The sequence below is a fragment of the Sinocyclocheilus rhinocerous genome, unplaced genomic scaffold, assembly GCF_001515625.1.
Source record: "Sinocyclocheilus rhinocerous isolate Xijiao unplaced genomic scaffold, SAMN03320098_v1.1 scaffold314, whole genome shotgun sequence".
Taxonomy (NCBI): domain Eukaryota; kingdom Metazoa; phylum Chordata; class Actinopteri; order Cypriniformes; family Cyprinidae; genus Sinocyclocheilus; species Sinocyclocheilus rhinocerous.
In genome coordinates, this window is record NW_015630021.1 from 1,592,594 (window position 1) to 1,603,358 (window position 10,765).

General features: G+C 37.1%; 2 protein-coding genes across 2 annotated transcripts in view; both read right to left on the minus strand.

Annotated features, from left to right (window-relative positions):
• ssr2 (signal sequence receptor, beta) overlaps positions 1-3,122 on the minus strand; it is a 5,087-nt gene extending 1,965 nt beyond the window's left edge. Inside the window, exons 1-3 of the mRNA XM_016551687.1 lie at positions 3,016-3,122; positions 2,246-2,403; positions 1,990-2,088 (exon numbers count right to left, since the gene is read on the minus strand). Of these exons, the coding sequence (XP_016407173.1) occupies positions 1,990-2,088; positions 2,246-2,403 (257 nt within the window). The 5' untranslated portion in view covers positions 3,016-3,122. The remainder of the gene's footprint in view (positions 1-1,989; positions 2,089-2,245; positions 2,404-3,015) is intronic.
• Positions 3,123-6,109: 2,987 nt separating this feature from the next.
• The window catches only part of LOC107739539 (interferon-inducible GTPase 5-like), a 10,971-nt gene continuing 6,315 nt past the window's right edge, over positions 6,110-10,765 (minus strand). The window contains exons 2-3 of the mRNA XM_016551688.1: positions 7,391-7,958; positions 6,110-7,160 (exon numbers count right to left, since the gene is read on the minus strand). Of these exons, the coding sequence (XP_016407174.1) occupies positions 6,532-7,160; positions 7,391-7,958 (1,197 nt within the window). The 3' untranslated portion in view covers positions 6,110-6,531. The remainder of the gene's footprint in view (positions 7,161-7,390; positions 7,959-10,765) is intronic.

Below are 10,765 nucleotides of genomic sequence, written 5' to 3' on the forward strand. Positions count from 1 at the left end.
CACCTCTTTTAGGAGCTTAGATGGAATAGGGTCTAACATACATGTTGTTGGTTTAGATCATTTAACAAGTTTATACAATTCTTCCTCTCCTATAGTAGAGAATGAGTGGAATTGTTCTTCAGGGGATCTATAGCGCACTTTCTGATGCAATACTGTAGCAACCGTATCTAAAATGCTAGAAAAGAGAGAGTCCATAGTTTGTTGCATCATCAAGTTTTTCTGAGCTATTGGATATGCTGAGGAATTGAGATAAATAGGGGTGACCCCGAATAGTCGACAATTCGATGCTTCGATAGGAGGAGCCTGATTCGACTCCCAATCTCACAGTCGAATATTCGCGGGGTGTTATGATCATGCTATTTTGGCTATATGGGGGTGCTCAAATGTCTGATTTCACATAGAACTACCGGTTTTCTCCCAAAGTTAATATACAGCTTATAAAATAATGATGTAAATAAGAATCTGAAAAGAAAGAAGCTTTAAATAAATATTTTAACGTATGTGAATAAATCCAACCACCCCTATAGATTTAAGTTTGACTTTCTATAATCCGTGACGGACAGAGGAGCATCTTGGCGGCAGGGATTTAAAACTTTAACAAGACTCAAATTGACACAGACAGAGTGAGAGACTGGATTTTTTCGATCAGGTAGGGTACAAGTGATTTCAAAGCATTTCAGCCGGTTTATACACTCACTGGCCACTTTATTAGGTACACCTTGCTAGTACCGGGTTGTACCCCCTTTTGCCTTCAGAACTGCCTTAATTCTTCGTGGCATAGATTCAACAAGGTGTTGGAAACATTCCTCAGAGATTTTGGTCCATGTTGACATGATAGCATCACGCAGTTGCTGCAGATTTGTCGGCTTCACATCCATGATGCGAATCTCCCGTTCCACCACATCCCAAAGGTGCTCTATTGGATTGAGATCTGGTGACTGTGGAGGCCATTTGAGTAAAGTGAACTCATTGTCATGTTCAAGAAACCAGTCTGAGATGATTTGAGCTTTGTGACATGGTGCATTATCCTGCTGGAAGTAGCCATCAGAAGATGGGTACACTGTAGTCATAAAGGGATGGACATGGTCAGCAACAATACTCAGGTAGGCTGTGGTGTTTAAACGATGCTTAATTGGTAAAGGGGACCAAAGTGTGCCAAGAACATATCCCCCACACCATTACACCAACACCACCAGCCTGAACCGTTGAGACAAGGCAGGATGGATCCATGCTTTCATGTTCTTTACGTCAAATTCTGACCCTACCATCTGAATGTCGCAGCAGAAATCTAGACTCATCAGACCAGGCAACGTTTTTCCAATCTTCCATTGTCCAATTTTGGTGAGCCTGTGCGAATTGTAGCCTCCGTTTCCTGTTCTTAGCTGACAGGAGCGGCACCCGGTGTGGTCTTCTGCTGCTGTAGCCCATCTGCTTCAGGGTTCGACGTGTTGTGCGTTCAGAGATGGTATTCTGCATACCTTGGTTGTAACGAGTGGTTATTTGAGTTACTGTTGCCTTTCTATCATCTCTTACCAGTCTGCCCATTCTCCTTTGACCTCTGACATCAACAAGGCATTTTCGTCCACATAACTGCCGCTCACTGGATATTTTCTCTTTTTCGGACCATTCTCTGTAAACCCTAGAGATGGTTGTGCGTGAAAATCCCAGTAGATCAGCAGTTTTTGAAATACTCAGACCAGCCCATCTGGCGCCAACAACCATTCCACGTTCAAAGTCACTTAAATCCCCTTTCTTCCCCATTCTGATGCTCGGTTTGAACTTCAGCAAGTCGTCTTCACCACATCTAGATGCCTAAATGCATTGAGTTGCTGCCATGTGATTGGCTGATTAGCAATTTGTGTTACCAAGCAATTGAACAGGTGTACCTAATAAAGTGGCCGGTGAGTGTATATACACACATACATATATATATATATATATATATGTAGCCTGTATCTGGTACAACTATTGCTTGATGAATGAGGATACGGAGCAATACGATCCCATTTCACATTGAGCATTCCAGAGACAATTCCGAAATCTTCAGGGGGGAACGAGTCATCGGACAGCTCAACCTCTAGCGCAGCACTAGAAAGAGGCAAAAAGGAGGAAAAAAAAGTTAAACAATAATAAACAATATTAGAAAGGCTCCCATCAGCTACTTAATGTTTATGCGGTTTCAACGTAACACAAAGCCCTTTATCAGTCCTTAAACTTATTTGGTTAAATTCAGAGAGAACAATACCTGGTGCCCACATTGTAGATGTTGTACTGCAGGGTAAGGTCTCGTCCCTCTACAGCATATCGGTTAAGCAGGGACTTCGAGGCCAACAGACGTGCCCCTTCTTCTCCTGCCACCAGACCCACCACAGCAACCAGAGCAAATATACAGAGCAGCCTCATCTGTGGAGGTGAAATGACACATTTAATTAATATAATGAACATCTCAATTTGTTAGGAACAATGAAACTACAACAAAAACGTTATCACCAGTGCTGGAATACACAAGCGTATGATGTGATAGATACACATTTGGACAAGTGAAGCCACTTGATTAAAAAGACATTCAGCAATGAATGAATGAATTCATTTTGCAATAAAAGGCTCGTGTTTACAGTTCTATGATACACGGATATGACCTTCAATATAACACCTTTAAAAATACACATTTACTTATTTTAAAATTACGACTCTCGATACACTTCAAACTGTTATTTTTGTATGCTTACGTGTACAACACAAGATCACAAGAACATGATTTCAGTATAATTATTGTACAAAGCATAATTAATTGTATTTAATGCACTATAATAAAACATGTATTGAAAGACTAAGATCAATTACTCTAGTATAGATCTATAATGTAAATGCGACAAACTAGGATTACATTTCAGATTATTATACAAAGTTGACGGTTTACGTATACACAATCACATACAAACCTCATGTTTTAATGCTTCACTCTCATCATATTTTCTATAAAATATATACATATATATTTAGCAAGCACTTTACCTTTGTCCGTCAGCTTGAACCTCAAAATTAAGAAGCTGAAAACACGAGCAGATGATTTTAGTGTTCCGCTAGCATGACGTGTCCACTGTGTGTACGGAAACACTCTAAGCCCCACACCGCCACCTACTGCTTCGGATGATAACTTGTTTTAAAATAATTACCTGACCGTAGAAGGCAGCGAAGACTGTTATTGATACTTAAATCCTAAGGAAGTAAAAATTAGAAAATACAGTGAAAAGTCTGTATATAGAGAAAGAAATATAATCTCATAAAAAAAATTGTTTTCAAAATAACTACAATTGTTAATGTACAGTAGATAGAGTCCTGTGAACACCATTTCAAAAATGATATACAAAATAAAATTGATATTTTTATAAAAGTATATACAAACGTAGCAATAGACAAAAATGGTCTGAGAAGTACCCAAACTAAGATACTCAATATAAAGTATTCTCAATCAACCCAGATCTCCTGATTAAGGAATCCAAACATATCAACACAACTAAACAAGTTAGGAACAAAATATGTAACAGTAAGTTGTCTTATTATTATTTTTGTTTACCAAACTTAATTACTAATGTTAAAAATGTTTTTGCAAATATCTATTTGTCAGTTTCGTATAAAGTAGTATGTTTTACACAGCTAGTCTGTCTTCATTCTTCAATGAAGCCCTTGGCTTTTTGGCCAAATCCGTTTTTAACTTATTAACGCTTGCAGTTGATCACAATTTGTGGGCTTCTGCTTGTCCACTCGACTTTTGAGGACTGGCCACAGGTTCTCTATGGGATTAAGATCCAGTGAGTTGCCTGGCCTCAGATTTCAATGTAATGATCTCCGAACCACTTATCACTCTTGCCTTCTTGTGACATGGTGCTCCATCATGCTAGAAAATGCACAGATCATCACCAAATTGTTCCTGGATCGTTGGGAGAAGGTGTCTTGCAAGATATTTTCATACCATTCTTTATTAATGGCAGTGTTTTTGGGGGTAGGCCTAACCCAAAATCACACTTTAAAAAATGCCGGGTTCAGCCTGTTGGGTCATTTTATTGGGTTATTTTTTATATTTTAATATATTACTACCCAGGTGCTGGGTATTTTTCTGCACTCTAAAAATGCTGGGTTATTTTTTATTATTTTTTAACCCATAGTTTTTCTGTAGCCTACCTCAGCTGCTGGGTCATTTTACTGTCAATACAGTGTAACCAATGTTGGGTAATCTGTGCGTTTTGCGTTTGCATTTGGAAAGTTTGCATTTGGAGCGGCCCAAGGCATAAGCGAACTATGCGGCTGCTTAGGGCCCCCATGGCCACCAGGGGGCCCCAAGACTATATGAAATGACAGCTTTTATTTTGTGATATATTATGTCATCTTATTATTTCCATAGCGACGCGTCATGCAGGCACAATAGCGCTGAATGACAGATGTATCACTTTTATTTAGATTTTCCTTTTTTATTCAAAATATCCACAAACTTGTTAACTATACCATGAACTATATGATAGGCCTACAGCCTATATTCTGATTGTCTGATATGTGTAAATTAATTTGTTTTGTCGTTTAAACAACCTCCATGTTAGTTGATCTATAAATGCGCGCTGGACGCTGTGGTGTGGATCTGTCGGATTAACATCACGTAAATTCACCCTTTTGATGAAAAGTGGGTGGCCAGAAAGTGGGTGACATGAAAGTAATTAGTGGCCAGTGAACTGGGAGAAAAACAGAGTAAACGTTATTGTTACCTATACACAATGTGTATTTGATAGGAATAAAACACCTCGTCAAATTTGAAAGGATTATTATTGCAGCTTTCAGTGGAATTTGGAAATCAGTGTGTAAGCTATTTAATGTCTTTTTTTTTTGCTGGCACTTAATTGAAATGTCTATTTGAACGTCTGAAACCTAAAATAAGGTAGGTAGGGTATCATCTTGTTTTAGTGAAGTTCATATTTTATTAAACATCCGTAAATAGCCTTGACAACATTTTACTTAGCTAGTTTTAGATTAGGCCTAAAGTTTTTGTCTTCTGTGTAAAAATAACTTTCCTGGGTAGCCTATATATTTTTGTAATAAAAATAAGCTTCTGTTTCATAAACTTGGTATAACAGCTTAACATTATTTACCTTAGTCTATCTTTGGGGCCTTTGCTATTATATTTCAACATCATTATGCCTCAAGTAGCTATAGATTAAGATTTGTTGTTTTAGATGTACAGATGACTTGCTGAAGTGTTTAATAATTTATGTTGTTAAAATATAATATTTAGCCATTTTTCAGTACACCACATTAAGTATGCCACTTAGTACTGTAAGACTTTGAATGTTAAAGTGCAAATTAACACCTGACCACTCTTGTGGGTTTGCTACTGTTACAATTAAAAATCGTAGAAGGGTAAAAACATGCCAGGCAGACATATAAGCAACACAGCTACAACAAATTAAAGTGATAATGGGTGTTCTGCTTAGGGCCCCATAAAGGCTTGGGCCAGCCCTGCATCCAAGGGTGCCTTGCTCTAGGGTCTCACATCAGTTGTGGTATTGAGGCATACTAAAAGCATATGTTGACAGAGTAGGCTAGTAGCAACAGATAAATACAGATTGAATTCAAAAACAAAACTCCTAACTTTATGTCACTAAAATGAAATTGGAAGCCGCTAACAGATGCTCACATCCACACTGGCAAGGCAACATCGACGCCTTCACTACCAGGTCAAAGAAGCTGTCAATCAAAAACTCAGTAGCCAATGAGAACACACCGCTGCTAGCCCCCACGAGAGATTTGTGCCAGAATGGCGCACGAAAACTTCAGAAGCGTAAATGAAAACTCTGGAAGCGCATTTGTAAGTACAGATCAGCAAATGAAAGAGGAGAAACCCCTTGCAAAACATGCAGTGTATAAACAAAGGAAGTCAAAGATTTTGCCTTCAATTTTTTTTTCAGTTTCAAAGACATTTTATTCAGTTTCAATTTATATTTTCATAAGTATCTTGAAAAATTACATTCATTTTAATAGGCACAAAGGTAATTCCATAGATTGCAGGAAGATTTTTTGTATAATTCAATATTAGTAAATAATTAACAGTCCAATAGCCCTCATGAAAAATAAAATTTTAATTGTATCACTTTTTGTATCAAGCTTTACTGAGTATAAAATACTGGGAAGTGCTGTTTATGTTTATATATTTATGCTTGTAAACAAGCAACACATTTGTTACTACAGTTTCATGCTGTGTTCTTAAAGTACTTTTTAATTCAGTTATCTTTTGAGGCTGCTTATTTGGTTTTGATTTATTATTTAGTATCTAGTATTTAGTAGGCTATATTGCTTTTCTTAGATCACTCATTTAAAACAAAAATCAATATAACATAACAAATGTTTATCATAATTGTATATTCAAATTCTGTGTATAAAATGTGCCAGGACTATTTTGTTCTTTCCAAAAGAATTAACTTTTAAGCATAGAGTATTATAAACCTTGTGACCACTTTAAATAGCTGGTACAGTAAATCTGTCTGATTACACTTCAGTCTCCAGCAAACTGATTAGCACATTCCTGGCATCTTCTGCTACTTCATTCAGAGCACTCTTCAGCATTGTTGACACAGCCCAATAGGACATTGCTCCTGCCGCCACAGCGCCTAAAAAGGGTATAAACCTAACAACAGACTCAACAGCATCTTCTGTTATCAGAAAGGATATTTCTCTTAGTATGGTTATTATTGAACCTGTGCATATTCCTTTATACCAAGCTGACTTAATCAGACCCTCGACATTCTCTATTCTCTTCCCATATCTTTCACAGAGCTTCTCCAAAGACTCCTTATCAAGACCAAAGGTATTGCAGTACTTCTCTATCTCAACTGCTATGATGGCTAAATCCACAGCAATTGAAAGACCAGGAACAGGAACAGCTGCCACACAAGCAGACAGGAAGGCAACTTTTCCAATGTTTTCCTCTAGAGCTTTCTTCTTTCTCTCATTAATCTCCAGTGTGATATTCGGCAAAGCCAGCATCAGCACACGTCTCTTATGCTGTGGAAGTTCCTTCTCCATCCTCTCCTGCAGAACATTTAAATCATACTTTCCGAGCTCCCAGCCAGAAATCAGGAACACGACAGGATCTTCTATACTGATCTTTCTCAACCCTATAAAAATATAAAGGTATTATGAATTATGTAATCATTAACAAAGGATTATTGTATTATTCATAAACAAAAATGCCTATTATCATGAATTCTACAATCATTTATATTAATATCAGTTTTAGATGGCCAAATATATATCCACAATAAAGCATAATGTTAATGACAACCTCAAAAATGTAATGATAATTGTGTTTGTCAAAACATTGCAATTTCATGCTGAATAAACCAACCGTTTTCACAGTCCTTTCTGATGGTATCCAGTGTCTTTTTCAGGTCAAAGTTTTTCTTTCTCTTTTCGGCCTCAATGCTCAAGTCAATCTTGGAACGAACAAAATAAAATCTTTTCTTCATTATCATGATCTGTGTGGCCAGCTGAGTGTGGCATTCTCTGAACCGATCTGAAGCAATGATGATGAAAAAATCATAGCGTTCAAACTGAACCATTTTAAGGTACTCATCAGCTTTGAAGTTTGGTGTTCCAATGCCAGGAAGATCCCACACTTTCACATTTTTGTATTTTGGGTGAAGGTAAACCGCTGGTTCTGTAGTGGTCTCCACTATACCAGTTTTAGCAGAACCCTCTTCTTCATCTCCTAAACCCCTGAATGCATTGACAAACGTGGACTTTCCAGAACCAGACTCTCCTGTCACACCAATGTTAAGTTCTACAAGATCCTGCTTTTTAAGGTATTCTTTTATCGTGGTTATCGCTGATGAGAGATCCTGAGTTGATATGGTGTCTTTCATATCTTCCAAATCCTCCTGGGTTATTACACAATAATCTTCAAATGTAGCCATCTAAAAAAAGAAACATGTCAACCGTGTGTTTGTCGCTGATGAAATATCTAGAGAAGAAATAATTTCTTGAAGTTTTTTCAGCTTGTCTGCAAAGTTATCAGCAGAAGACATCTAAAAATGTGTTGGCATATACAAACATAAAAAAGCCTCAAGATTGGATTATCTGTTGTTGTACTTAACACAAGTACAAATGTGCAGTTCTGTCATGACAACTCTCTGAGATTTTAGCATGGTAATGTACACTCTTAAAAATAAAGGTGCTTCAAAAGGTTCTTCAAGCGATGCCATAGAAGAACCATTTTTGGTTCCACAAAGAACCATCTCTTTCTTACCTTTTTATAATCTGAAGAACCTTCTTTCGCCACAAAGAACCTTTTGTGAAACAGAAAGGTTCTTCAGATGTTAAGGTCCTTCATGGAACCATTTAGACAAAAAGGTTCTTCTATTGCATCGTGAAGCACCTTTATTTTTAAGAGTGTATATGACAATGTTAATGTGTTTAGTCTTGGCGGAACAGATCTGCTACGCTGATGCTGCTGCGGCAGAGCAAGTACAGAGACTGTATTGCTACTGCCAATACATCCACAGACATGCTGCTGTGAGCTTGTAGGAAATACTGCTGCTGCTGCATGTATAACATATATGAAATTACCCCCCAACAAAGCAGGAGACTCAAGAAATGAACAATACAGGCCAATAAATACATGCCGCTGAGTGTAAGAATATAATACTGCTGCATCAGCAGACATGCATATATACACACACATGAAAAGAATAAAAACAGAACAGGATAGAACAAAACACCCCCCAAAAAAGCAGATCTATCGTCATGACATATGTACTGCTACTGCTCCAAAGAGCCAAGTGAACCGCATATATTATTATTATCTATGTGTGCCTGGGCTACCATACCGACTGGCTTAACAATAGTGGCCTATGACTATGTATGCCTTGGCTACCATGCCGACCGGCTTAACTATAGAACGCGCAGTATGTGTAGTTAACAAAAGGATATACGTTGAAAGCTGATGAGATAAGAGCCCCAGCATCCACCTGAGCAAAATATCATAATTTAAGTCATTTGATAACTGCCATTGATATAACTTTTATACTCTTATTGTATAGTAAAGCCATTAGGAGCGATAAAAGAGCGTGCCTCTGATGCTGCGTGCAGCTGAAATCAACCGCACACTCAGCACAGCTAATGAAAACATTGACCTTAGAAATAAACAAACATGAACATTGAGGTTACGCAGCTAAATATGGCAAACCCCGGTTGAAATGCATACAAATTTTTTAATTAATTAGGCAGACCACGCAATATGCGTAATGATAGAGAGGTTGATTTCAGATGTTTTCTGAAGTTCGCTGCAACTGCTAGGTTGTGAATGTTGAGCAGCAAGCTCATTGGTTGCTGATACTAAAAGAAACCAATCAGCTCCGCCATGTGAACAGGGTCAGCGCCAGAGCGCACAAAGTGTGGGGGCATTCACAATTTTTGGGGCACCTACTGAAAGCGCTGTAGTTTTGCTGTATATAGCTACTAAAAATATGAAAAGTAGCCTACAACACACATTGAATCTATCGTACATTAAAAAACCACAAACATTTACAATCAAGTCTGTGAAAAAACAACGCCAGAATGAAGCCAGAAGTTTAAGCATAAGAATACTAATGTAAATTTGTTAACCAACAGTAAGAATTTTTATCCAATTAATTGCCTACTTTCATTTGCTGCATGTTTAAAAAACACGTTAAACATAAATTTTATGTTTTTGAGGGGAAATATAATATATATAATATAATATTAACCCTCTATGGTATGCATTATGTTCTAACCATGAAATATTTTTTCAAATAAGTTTTTATTACTTGAAATAGCTTCAATCATACAAATCAAAACAGATTTTTGAAGAAAGATTTTTTTGGGGTGGGGGAGGGATGGGTACTTATGGAAACGTTGCGATATGGCAACGCTGTACCACAATAGAAAATGGTCAAAAAAGTAGGTTTTCTATAAAATTATGATTTTCTTTTCTATTTAAATGCACATTTCTTTTAGAAATTGATAGATTTATATACTCATGCAAACCAAAAATAAGTACATCCCTATCATTTAACCTTCACTAAAGGCTAACTCATCCTCACTCTCATCACATGGAAGAGCAAACTCTGCACTCTTCCTATTGGCCTTTCTGTAAAATATTGCTGTATTCATTTTCTGAAAAGAAGAAATAATTGTGTTATTTATACATAAATACAACTATACTACAATAAACACTTCAAATAAACAAATAACTGCAATCATATTATTGATGCTACTATCTATAAAAAATCCCAATGGTGAAATACATTACTGCAATTCCATTGTGGTACAGCGTTGCCATATGGAAACATTGATATTTTCTAAATTTTCAGTAAAACTATGTTAGACAAAGTTAAATTGTAAATAAAAATATCAAATTTACTTAAAGATGCTGCAAGAAAAATCCCCCTTGAGAAGAGATGTTTAGAAATTAGGTTAATAGAGCAACTCAACAGGTGTCTTCCATGTGAGGGTGACAGTGGGAAAAAGAATTTTGGAGGACATTCAAATGTCATGTGACTTAAAAACAGCATATCATTGTCTACCTTAAAGGTGACATATCATGAAAATCGGACTTTTCCAGGATTTAAGTGCTATAATCAGGTCCCCGGTGCATCTACCAACCAAGGAAACGTGAAAAAGATTAACCCAGTAACTTTGTTTTGGTAAGCCTTTTTCTGCAGGCGTCTGAAAAAACGAGCGCGTCTGATTTCGCTCCCCT